Consider the following 13,351-nt stretch of genomic DNA (forward strand, 5'->3'; position numbering starts at 1 on the left):
TAAATATAAATAAAAAATAACTAATTACACAGTTTATCTATAATTTGCAAGACAAATCATTTGAATCTAGTTATTAGTCTATGGTTAGACAATAATTGTCATACAAACAAAAGTGCTACAGTAGCTGAATATAAAAAAATTTACGAACTAAACAAGGCCTAAGGTTTGAGCTAACTTGACCTGATCTACCTTCGCTTGCCATGTTGCCATTAAATTCGTGCACATGGTTGTTCACTAGGTGCATGCATGGCAAAGCACAACGAAGGCCTTTTTCTTCTTGGCCCATCAGGAGGGAATTGGCAAGTTCTCACCCAGCTGTCACAAATTTTTCTCAAATAAAAACTACTCCCTCAGGTTTCACAGAAAAAAAAAGGATGCGACCACTAACACACACAAGCCCCAATCATCGATGGCTCCGTCCAGCCCACATCAATTGGTATGTTTTACGATTTTCATTTAGGAATTCGTCCAATTGGTTCAGGAATCGTGTTCATCCTTTTTACATAAATTATAATGATGTATTTGTAGAGATTCTCTGCTACATGGAACCTACTGAAAAAAGATAATATGATTCCAGTTGATAAATAACTAAAGAGAAATAAAGGAAAAGGCTCAAGTGGATTTGGAGGCTTTGGGTTCCAATGTAAAATCATTTATTAACCTTTTATTATATTCTAAAAATGATCAAATCTGTCATCGTAGGCATGGATAAAATTGTGGCCCGGTGAAACGCATTGGCATATATATCAATGAATATATAAACTAAACTGTCCATTATGCAACCTGCAGATTTTCTACCTTGGTGCGCCCCATCATGCATGAAGTTTCAAGCTGTCCCACCAATAATAGTCCATCCAAGCTAGGCATCTGTATATATCAACCCATCACTTGTCGTTGGTGTGAACTGTGCAGCACACAGGTGCAGAAGCTAGCTAGTGGATATATATGAGCAACTTGAGAGCAGTAGGCAAGCTAAGCGAGCGCTGGGGCATTCTCTCTTGTTATAGCAGAATTCACGATGCCTGATACCAACATCATCCATTCTACTTATGGCTGTTACATTTTTTCTCACTATACTTACTACCACCTCACAACATCTTCCCATTTCCAGGTGGTACTCTAATTTGACCTAGCCATCCTTATGTCTCCTTCATTATATACCGCGCCACCACGATATACGATGTACCTTCGCCATTTAAAGTCGTTCTCATGGATGCCACACGTTGCAATGTTGCATACAGCTGACCAAGAGGACACACAACTAGGTGAAAGTGCAATAATAGTTGCACCCAGCCATACAACATGTTTTAGCTCACCGCGTGTAGATACTATAGGCAGGAATTCTTTTGAGGAGGCCAGCAGGAAGCACAGGATAAATACAGAAGTTAACATATACGAAAGCACTCTCGCTCACTTCTACAAAGAGCCCATGCACAAGCACAACTGCACCTTAATTATATATATGTGCACACATAGTAGGACAAACACGATAAATATATCATGGAATTGATGAGACAGGCCCTCACTTCTCTGCATCTGGGAGAGCTAGGCAGGCATTGCCGGCGGAAGGAGCGAAGGCCGAGGTAGGTGGTGGCCGGCCGCAGAGCTAGCCTAGCACAGGGCAAAGGATCCGACTCCTTTTATTTCATATTGGTTCGTCGCTTTTTATAATATTTGCTCACCGTAGCTGCTGATGTTTGTTGGTCACAATGGCTCACAGGAAATATTGTTATTCAATTACTGCTGACCCATGCATAACTCTGGCAAATTAATATTACCTGGGTGACATACGGGCTTCACCTCCAGGCACAACTGTGGAGCGGTATGTTGATGATCAAAATGAGATCATCTTTTTGGTGTGTTGGACGGACCCTTGAGGCAACAGCTTTGTGCTTCGTTCTTTTGCTACATAATTATGGTTATTTCATCTCACTATTGGGTTCTGCGTTTGGACGTTTGTGTGAAGTGTGGATTTCTTAATTTGAGGAATAGTTGCATTTCATGTAGTAAGTTGTCTGATTTTTCTCAAGAAGGGAACAAACAACTCTGATCAAAACATTTCGTTTTCATCATCTACACGAATTAAAAGGTCCATGTCGTAACCTGCAGATTTTCTTCCTCCCGTAGATAGCTTGGGTGCGCCCCATGACCAAATTTCCCAGCCATTCCACGACAACAATGTGTCACAATCACAACCGATCAATTTGCAGCCGGCAGGTACGAGACATGCAGGGTGCGTGCATTTGTCAACCCATCACTTGGACATCGGTGTGCATGCGCAGCACGGGTGCACAACAAACTAGAGGATACGAGCAAACTGAGAGTAGCAGGAACACTATTAGTCCTGTCGCAGATTTAACGATGCCTGATACCTCCCATAGCTATAGGAACACTATCAGTTCTAGTTTTGGATGCTACCGTTCTATCTATATACTACCATGGCGCCACTCCAACAACCTCTTCTCATTTCCAGGGTAGCCTTGGCCAAGCTTTGATCTAGTAGACTAATGTCTCCTTCATTATATATACAATGCCATGATATATCATGTACTTTCACCAATTAATGTCGTTCTCATGGATGCCACATTGCATTATTGCATGCAGCTGACCAAGAGGACCCACAAATGAGCCATAGTTGCCCCCGGCCCTAGAACATGCTTTAGCTTACTGTGTATTTAATTTGTCAGAAGGTAGGAATTATTTTGAAAGCACACTCACTCTTAGGCCCTCTTTAGATCCAATTTTTTTTGGATTTAGACATTGCAGTATTTTCGTTTGTATTTATATGTGCACATAGGATAAACAAGATACCTAGGCACAGACGAGGTCACCACATACGTGTCATTGTTGATGAGTCGAAGTGGACTATTTGTTCGTGAAAGAGTAGCCAACAAACTCTTGGACATCAAACAAATGTCTACACATGACCAAGTTATTGATGGATTTACAAAGCCCTTGTGTATTATATATGCTACTTGAACAGTTCAAAGACATTCTGAACATGAGCATGTTGTGATTGAGGGGGACAGTTAGTTATGTTCCTCACTTATGTAAAACACCAGGTAGTGTAAACGTAAGCTTCCCATCATGTAATCAATCATCCAAATTAGCATGACAAAGATCCAAGATTGATTGATATAGTCACACATGGTAATTATTCTTTTTACCCATTAGCATAGGCTAATTGTAACAATCAATCTAGGATTTCCTTGCCTTGTATTGACCCGATCATGTAAATATCAAACTAAGAAGGATATTGCAAAAACTTTAGAGCAGCTCCATATTTGGTGAAGCCTGATGCCTCCCCGGCCTATCTACCAACAATGACCATATCACTAAATACTTTTTTGTCTATCTACATCCTAATTTAACTTAGAACAACGTCCTATATATGCCTACTCAAGGCGGCCAATGTTTGATCTAAATGAACCCTGTGTCACTCTCTATATATAAAGCCATTAGCCATGGTATATCGTATATGATGTACCTTCTCACTTTTAGGTGGAGCATGCATTAAACCCGTCCCATCAATAGTTTTTAGGCGGCCCACTATTAGCAAATGGAGGCCTAGCAGCAGCAACACCTCAACATCTGGACAAAAAGGAGACTGTGGTTGGTCGTTAGTCCACCAACCAGTGGACTTGCCGAATTTCAGTCGCTGATCAAAGCGAGAGGAAAGAATTAGATGCAGCTGCCTACCCACCCCCTGCTCCTGCTACTACATACATACGTAATCCTCGCAATCGATCCTTAGCTTTCTCCTCTACCTGGCCAGATTTGTTCCTTTTTTCAACAATATAAACCTTGCATCACCTACAAAAATGTCGCCAATCTACTTCTTCGATATCATCATCAGTCCAGCTTCTGGACGTCCTACCTTCCCACCTTAACAATGGCTGCCAAGCTCGTCCGCTCGTCATCGAGCCTCCTCCTCCTCCTCGCCGTGGCGTTGTGGACGTCGTCCTGCCTGCTGCTTATTCTGCCAGCGGCCATGGCCGATCACACCGTGCCGCAGCCGGCGTCGTCGTCGTCGGCGCAGCCGAGCATACCTGCCACAGGCAAGTACCGTCATCATCTGACACTCGACAATTCTGCCAGTGTTTAGTTCACCCCAAAAATCAATAATTTTTTAATATTTCTCGTCACATATCAAATCTTACGTCACATGCATTAAGCATTAAATATAGTAAAAAAAATTAATTACAAAGTTTGCTTGTAAATCGTGGAATGAATCTTTTGAGCCTAGTTAGTCCATGATCGAATAATAATTGTCAAATAAAAATGAAAGTGTAAAAAAAATTCGGGACTAAACAAAGCATGTATTGCAACCTCGCCGACGACTAATATAAATAAAACGCGCTGCCTGCAGAACCGACGACTACCGGCACGCTACCAACTGCACCATCGACGTCGTCGTCATCCGCCACGGCGGAGCCGGCAGGTATCCCACCAGCGACACCAGCAGCAGCGGCGGCGGCGGCGTCTGAACCCGCAACAACCGGCGCGGCAGCCACCACCACGGCTCCAAAGAAGTTCCCGCTGCCAGGCGCAGGCGCGGGCGCCGGCGGCGAGCCGTACCTGCCGACACCGCAGGGTGGCGGGGAGCCGGGCCTGCCGACACCCCACGGCGGCGGGGAGCCGTACCTGCCCGCAGCGGAGGTGGCGGGAGCACTGCCGGTGCCGACGCCCGACGAGCTGCCCAGCGGTGCCAGCCTCGGGTTCGGCAGCAACGGAGGCCTCGGCTACGGTGGCCCCGGCGACGAGTGCTGCGGCGGCGGAGGATATGGCTGGTTCGGCGGGCCTGGTGGATTTGGACCTGGAACCTACGGATACAGTGGGCCCCTCTACTGGGGAGCGGCGCCGGCGGCGGTAGGGCTTGGGCGCGTCACCAACGTCGTGCTGCCTCTCGTGGTGGCTTATGTTTCTGCAGCCATTTTCGCTTAGCTTTCAAGTACTATTTTCAGTTTTACTACTACTGTAGCTACGTAGTAAATTACTGATATGCTGCATGGTTTCTCACGGAAATTAAAGTTTGTATATGTATATGTGCCGATTAGTATTATATTATACTAGCCGTGCGAAATAAATTTGAACAACATGAGTATTTTGAAGAAGTGCAAGTTGTGTGGAGTGTCACCCAGCTGCTTTACAGATTTAATTTCAGCGGTATGCATGACTATCATCCGTGAGACCGTGACCAACATTTTCATTGCCAAACAAGCAACAAACGTATATAGACGCACGGGCACACTAGCTATGAAAACAAATCAGGCGGAGATGATATATAGATGATTTCAAAAAAAAAAAAAATTAAAATTTGGTATGTCCATAGTGTATTTTTACTATAATGGACCAGTCTAAATTATACTAGATCTCCTAAGTAAAAATGTAAAACGTCCCCCGCTGAGAGCCTCTAACCACTATGCACCTGTAAAAATGCACATACGAGTTTGTCTTTGTTAAAATCAAAATCAAGGGTTAATAACACATCGTCTAAACCAAATCCGATTGGTCATGATTCCATGTTTAATGCAGGCTTCTCACCCCACGCCCCCTTGCCACTTTAACATGTGACACCCCTCTGATCGACGGACGTTCAAAGCCAATCATGATCGAATAAAACAATAAAACAAATAAAAATAAGAAACCATGCATGTTCGAACCCTTCTCCCGGCCACCGCACCGAACCACGTCCTAAACCTTCAGATCACCCACGGCCTCCTAGGTCTCCGCTGATCCGAACGTCGGGAAGGCGAAGGCGTACCTTCATTGCCACTGAGAGGTGTCCGGGAAGGAAAAGACACCGCCGATCGAGCTAGCTAGGCGATGAGTGGACGCCGTCGATGGAGCGATCATTGTACGTCTGGCGCCCAATCCCAGGCCCCCCTATCGCGATCACGACAACCGTTCGCTAGGCCCCTTGCTCCTATATATGGGGCGCTGTCGTTCTATGCGGAGGACGGCGGCGCGCGGGTATATCCCCACGGATGCAGTCGTAACGGGCGCTGATGTGGCTGGCTATAGCAGTGACGGTGGGTCTACCCCGGACGTGATTATGTTTATTTGTCCGTGCACGCCATCACGTACCTCTGCGATGCGATGCCATGCACCGCGCATGGACACTGTCGCCCGACACGACCTCCTCCCCGTGCTCTCCTCTCGGCTGCTAGCTAGCCATCGAGTACCTCGACGTAGCTAAGGTAACCCAAAAGCTCTTACAACTGATCGGCCGATCACGTTCATCTAAGGCGCTTTATGTATCCAACCATATTTTGTTGTGTATACAGTGTTTGCAAGCATTTGAGAAAATATCACGGATCCAAACCTACCCGGTGCTTGCAGGCGGGCATGATCGATCGCATTTCATTGACTTCTTCGATACAAATATTCAAGTTAGAATTAATGTTGAAGAATCACCTTTGAAACTGAGAATTTAATACAATTGCTAATTTAATACAGGAAGCATTGTCTCTTGAGAGGGTCCGAGGAATCAATGCCAAGGCTGCTTGGCCCATGGAGACAAAAATAAAAGAAGATGGTGGACTTGGGGTGCTAGATCTCAAGTCCCAGAATGATGAGGCTACTTCTCAAGAATTTCCACAAATTTTTCAACAGAGCAGACATCCCCTAGGTTCATCTTATTTGGGAAAATGGTAAGCTTCCCAACCATGTTTGGGGAAAAAATATTATGGCGGAAGGATATTCTGAAATTGCAAGATAAGTTTAAGGGTATGGCCCAGTAGTAGATGGTGCTTCTTGTCTTCTCTGGGATGACTGTTGGATGGGGCAAAAATATTGTTTCTCATATGAATATCGTCGGACAAAATATTGTTTTACAGCAGTATTTGGCACAAGGCCTAATAAATATGGTCCATTGGTACTAGAAAAAATGAGTAATGATTTGTGCTTCTTGTTAAGGTATGATTAAAATTCCGAAGTATATATCACCTGAATTTCATACCTCACTATGACAGATTACTAATCTGGCAGCAGTGAGCAACTAGTGATAAAAATAAAAAATATTTGCTTTTGCAGGATTCAAACTGAGAACACCTCAACATTTACATTGTCTTAAGCGTGAGTTACAAGAAACTTATGACAACACAACTAATTGCTATTATTTTAACTACACACATCCAAATCTTATATTGCATATGTGATGCTTTAAATGGTCTCAAATGAAAAATTTATTAACTGCAAAGTTGTACTTCTCGTCAAGTAGTACAACTTTGATGTTAATTATGTCTCCATTCGACGATGTTAAATCTTAAATCCGATCCAACAACAAAAATTAAATATTTAGACATGCAAACAATCTCAAATGAAAACCTTGTCAACTAACAATCTTTATCCGACATCATATTTAAAGGTTATGAATCTATGTGAAACAGTCTATCAGTGGCGGTTCAGGCCATGAACTGGACCACCGCTGGTTCGTGGGTTCAACCGGAAGCTACAGTTATGTATCACTACCGTTTCAAGCCACCACCCTGCAGTGACACACTATCATTGCGGCTCCAAAGCAACTGACGGTGATACTACAGTGATGTCCTTTTCCAGCATAGTGACTATTTCAATAGAGACCTAATCATTGTATCAAAATATATGGTTACACTTAAAGTCCATTGCACCACCGTCATGAGAAAACTATTTCTGGATTGAGAAACAGCGACAAGTGTCATATATACCAACAAAATCAAAACATTTTCAATGAAGTCAGGCGCATACAAAATTTATATTGAGTGCAGAGGTGGACAAAGTCTAAAATTCTTTAGTTGTTATCTTTATTAGATGAGATCATTAGAGGCCCAAATAAATATTTCAACTTCTTAAATTTTTTTCTAAAATTTGTTTGACAAACTCGGATGGATGCAAGTCATATACGAAAGTTCCAGTATGATTGATCAGATTTAAACTCTTGTATTTATTTTAGATCAATTAGATCCCCAAACATTAACTATATGATCTAAGCAAGTTAATATGAAAAATAGCATCCACCAGCACAAAGGCTTGCCATCTTTGCAGAGCTGTGCAGAATGCACTCTTATGTTCTAGCAATTAGAACATGCCCCTCGCCCACTAATTATCACCCACTGATCCTGTCTATCAGATTTGTTCCATATGTTCCATATGAGACGTGGTACAGACTGGGCCACACTGATTTCCGCATGCCTTCCACCCCTAAAAGCGAGAGTAAACGGTGCATGAGCAGAGAACAAGATGTGCATGGAAGGTGCTGCAACTATCTATGGCTTCCATCCTTCGAGGGCTTAAGAACGATGACACACTACGTGGTGCATGACCCTAAAAACGACCATAGCTAAGATCTACCAGCATTGACCAAGAGTGTGTAGGGTGGTTGTTGCTGATAAATATATGACAACACTAAGGGATATCAAAGCAACTAATTGACTATGGGGGATAAAAAAGAATCATTGATGTGAAGAGATCTTCTATGCAACAACTGTATATATGGAACAAATATGAAGGGGAGTTGATGGAGATGTGAGTACATGGGGACCATCCACGTGAGCATTTATTTGCTAACCTCTATGTCTCAAAACTAGATACACCAATTGCACCAGCTACGTCTTCAAACTTCATTGTTTCAAGTTATATATAAATAGAAATATTGGTTGAAGTTGTTTCAATACATCTGTCACTAATATGTAATACCCAATTTTCTTAGGTAACACATTTTGGTTACCACTGCTTTTGTTAGCTAGCTATTTTTCTAAAAAAAATAACGATTCTTGACATGTAAAAGAGTACAGCAGATGTGCAAACTAGAGTTGATCTATTAATTTGACCTGTTTGCATCTCAATCCATATAGATAATTCTAAAGAGAATACAATTATCATGCATGAGAATTTTGCAGCACCGGCCTGATTTATTGATTTCGTGAAGCAAACCCAGGAGAACAACAGAACATTGAGCGGGGTAGAGTGCACTTCTTCATATGGGGTGAGAGGTGGCCAACATTCCACAAGAGCAAAGCTAGCTTAGCACCTAGTGTTCAGATTCATTGCTAATCATGCATACAATGGTGCACAGGCATTGCTGCTACATCCAATGTGCAGCCGAAAGCAAATAATAATGTTGTGCCAGCACAGTGCTTAATAATGATGTGGTAAAGCCAGAAACGCAGAAGTTGTATGATTGCATTGCACAAGGATATGTTCATCAACACTCCAAGGGAGAGAACCTCATTTGCCATTAAAATATACAATATATAATGTGTTGATTGCCATAAAACGTACATGGTTTTGGTTTCTGTAACTGCCATCTATCGGGATAATTTGATTCCATAATTGCTATTGAACTCACTTAACGGCGTACGTGATCCATGCATATTCACATGGTTTCTTGCCCGTGCTCCAGGTACATGCGCAATGGGCTTGAGGCTTGAGCACGGCTTATTGCGCGCCATCCTGCCGATGCTGCCGACGGCGATGTGTGCGTGCCCCCAGCCTGCCTCGACACTCTTCACGCCACCGCCACTGACCACCAACAGGAGCCAGCACAATGTCGTTCTCCCAAGTACTGACACTTCTGACCGCGCATCACCCTGTTCACCCTCCTTTCCAGCCCATACTTCGTGGCGCACCTCCGTGCCACCTGCCGCAGGGCGGAGGTGCTCGCAACCACACAAGCACAGGCTTGCCCAAGCCGAAGATGCACGCACTCGTCCGCCCCAGTACTGCGGTGGGTTTTCTTGCAAGCGGACGGAGTCTGCAGCGAAAGGCGAGGAAGGCCGAGTTCAAATTACTAAAAGTACATACATTTGCGGGGATTTTACTTTTAAGTAAGTAATTTGAAATCTACAAATGTAGAAAGCTTTGAATAATTAGTTCTTCTGCTCTGGGGAAGCAGAAAGTGTTGCTGGCTGCATACCCTAGACGACAAAGCGTGTTAGTCGATGAGAGACTGAGAGTAGCACAAGCGTGCTAGTTGATTAAGCGGTCGAAATTGCTCAGGAAACATGCATGCGCACTGGTACATATATAACCGCACTATGCTGGGGGTGAATATTTTTTTTACAGGCGATTTCGATTTAAAAGTGCCTGTGAAGAGAAATCAGCGGATTAGACTCAAAAACTGCCTGTAAAAATCCTGACAGTTTTCCAAAAACTGCCTGTAAAACTCAATTTTTACTGGCGGTTTTTCTAACAAAACGCCTATAGAAATACATGATTTCTATAAAATAATTTGAAATTGAATTTTTTAAGCTTTTCAAAAGACCTCGTTTGAAAAAACTTCTAAAATTAAAGTTATAGATCTCGAAAAGTTATGAAACTTTTTAGTTGATTTTTTTTTTATTTGAGATCATCTTGTCATCAAAAACTACGTTTGAATCTCATAAATTTGAAATTTAAATTTTGTAAATGACCACGGATGGAGAAACTACTAATATAAAAGTTGTAGATCTTGAAAAGTTATCAAACTTTGTAGTTGACAACTTTTCCATTTGAATCCGTTTAGGGTAATACACTACTAGAAACTCGAATACTTCTGTGAGTAATTAATTTTTCTGTGCGTTTTTCTCGGTACACACAGAAAAATACCAATTTTTTTGTGAGTTTCACTATATACCGACAGAAAAACATAAAAACGCACAGAAAAATTAGATGATTTTTCTATGCGTGACAACTTACACACGGAAAAAAATATACTCACAGAAAAATGTTAATTTTTCTGACGGTTTTTCTAAAACTCACAGAAAAATACTATGCACGCACGGAAAAATTACAATTATTCTGTGGGTTTATATAAAACGCACAGAAAAAAGAAACACACACAGAATAAAAGAAACACACACTCTCATACTAACTTGATATGAACAAGCAATTTTTCTTTTTAATCTCTCTCTAAAACTTGTATCTAGTCTTTCGTTCTCATACTAACTTCAATTTTGATGATTTTTTTTCCTAATTTTTTCTAAAATCATGCTCTATCGAGCTATTGTACTCTTACAACTATTCGTTTAGTCATCTTTTCAAGTAACTTTGTTTTGTCAATTCAACATTTGAATTTTCAAAAATAACAACTTCAACCAATGTTTTGAAATAGTAAATGATTTTAGCTGAAAAAATTGTGAACATAAAAGTTGTTGAGCTCATCAAGATCTACAAAATTTGTCTTGGTGATTACTTTATCCAACAAAGTTTTAGTAATATTATTCATAAATTGACACATGTCTCATATAGTTACATAAACTATGTGAGGGATTTATGGATTTTTGAATAATGTATACTACTACTTTGTCAAATAAAGAAATAGCTAAAATAAAAAATGTAGATCTTAGTGAGTTGTATAACTTTGTTGGTGATAACTTTTTCAGGTGGAATCATTTGCTATTTCAAATTCTCATTTCAAGTTGTTAATTTTTGAAATTCAAAAATTGAATTGTTGAAACAAAGTCCGATGGAAAAATGACCAAAATAAAAGTTATAGATCTTGATGAGTTTTACAAATTTGTTGTTTGTGACCTTTTCATTTGAAGTCATTTGGTATCTAAAAATTATATCATAGTTCTCATATTTTAAAATTTACATTTTTCAATTGTTCAAATTAACTCATATAAAAAAGAACAGCCCAGCAGCGAAAAATGGCCCGAGGCCCAGTCGCCCCCCCCCCCCCCCCGCACCCAGGCCGTAACCTGGGCCTGGGCTGGGAAACTTCCCGCCCACCTGGGCATAAAGGAGCCCAACGCTGTCCTAGTTGATCTCGGCCGTCCATCTCAATCCGACGGCTATGAACAAATTTTGGGTGGAATAAAATCCTCAGTCAGCCCGCACCCAAACCCTAACTTCATTTCTCTTCTTCCCCTTTCTCTCTCCACTCAGCAGCGGCGCTGCTCATGGCGACGGCGCAGGCCAGGCTCTCGCCCCTCTCCTTTCTCTATTATTGCTTCCCTGTTGTGCTAGTGGCCCGAGGCCGGAGAATGGATGACGGTGCGGCCATGAGGCCTCTCGCTGGTGCGCGTGCTCGCCCCCGGCTGAGCACGCCACCATCGAGCGGCCGTGGGGCCGTGCCCTAAGCCCCAGCCAGTCCGTCGATGGTGGCTCCGAATAAAGGTCGTTGGGTTGCAGGTGGGTCTCTTTTCCCCTTTAGGGTTAGGGTTGCGATACTATCCGGATCGAAATATGTTATTCTTCTTTTCTTTTGACTTTCTTTTCCAAGCCCCAGATCTACATTCTTTAGCATGATGCATGGTTATATCAAGTGTGCTAGCTGGAGGTGGTGGGAGCCCTTCTGCTTTGGTGCCTGTTCGTTGACGAACACCAACGAGGTATGCGCCCCTTTCTCTCCCTTTGCCGTTGTGTGTAGGAGGAGCTCCTTGTTTGCAGGATAATCCATGTGTTTCCTTGCTCTATAGGTTTTCCTCCAAAATATAAATATTTGAAACTGATAAGAGATCAACTGTCTGTACAAATGCCAAGCTAGGAGAAAAAGAATATCTTTTAATATTAGTAGTTGATACCCTGTAATTGTATATTTGTTAATAGATCATATATTGCATTGAATTTGTCATGAACTGAGTGAAATCTGATTAACCAAATAGCCTTACTATTTCCATTGAATTTGTCACCATAATTTCATTTGATTATTCTTACACAGGTAGAGATGGAGTGCAAGGTGAATCAGTTTTACTATTGGTTGAACAAGAGAAAAAATTTCGAGTGCAAGGAGAAGCAGTTTAGTATTGGTTGAACAAGAAAAAATAGTTTGGTTTCTTTTTCCATATTCATATTTGTGAATTCATTGTAGTATTCATGTTGAGCATATAAATGACTAGATATCATATCTCTATATATGATATATGTGCTGATAGATCATACCGTGATTCAATTTTTGACGTAAGTGTTGACTCCATTCATGATGGACTACTGATTATGTATTATTTGGATGAAGCCTTGTTGGTCATGCACATAAATTACTATGTGGACAATATATATTTTAATATGTTTTTGCTACTGTTTCAAAAATATTTTTTTTGGTGTGTTTAACTCTTTTTTTGTGAGTATGGCTACACAGAAATATTGATTTTAGTCTGAGCAAAATAATTTTTTCTGTGTGTTTATTTCTTTTTTCTGTGTGGATTTCCACACAGAGAAATTATTTTTTGTCTGAGCGAACAAAAATTTTCTGTGCGTGCAAGACCGACAGAAAAATTATTTTTGACGGTGAACCCACAGAAAAATTCAAATTTTCTGTCATTATATTTCTGTGTGTATTTTTCTAACGGTATTCGTATTTTTCTGTGCGTTTTTGCACACACAGAAGTATTTAGGTTTCTAGTAGTGATATGTGGGGAACTAAACTCTAATATAGATAAAAGTGAGTAAT

At 41.5% G+C, this 13,351-nt stretch overlaps 1 protein-coding gene across 1 annotated transcript; it reads left to right on the forward strand.

Moving 5' to 3' along the window:
• On the forward strand, positions 3,758-5,114 carry LOC8064945 (translation initiation factor IF-2). The gene is made up of 2 exons (XM_002442544.2): positions 3,758-4,058; positions 4,370-5,114. The coding sequence occupies exons 1-2, from the start codon at positions 3,893-3,895 to the stop codon at positions 4,942-4,944; spliced, it is 741 nt and encodes a 246-aa protein (XP_002442589.1). The 5' UTR covers positions 3,758-3,892; the 3' UTR covers positions 4,945-5,114.

This window comes from Sorghum bicolor, chromosome 8 (genome assembly GCF_000003195.3).
Source record: "Sorghum bicolor cultivar BTx623 chromosome 8, Sorghum_bicolor_NCBIv3, whole genome shotgun sequence".
Taxonomy (NCBI): Eukaryota; Viridiplantae; Streptophyta; class Magnoliopsida; order Poales; family Poaceae; genus Sorghum; species Sorghum bicolor.

Excerpts from the sequence above, each read along its gene's own strand:
- LOC8064945 (XM_002442544.2), top strand. The coding sequence starts at position 3,893 with ATGGCTGCCAAGCTCGTCCGCTCGTCATCGAGCCTCCTCCTCCTCCTC. Across the intron at positions 4,059-4,369 it reads GCCGAGCATACCTGCCACAG|AACCGACGACTACCGGCACG; the intron begins GCAAGTACCGTC and ends CGCTGCCTGCAG.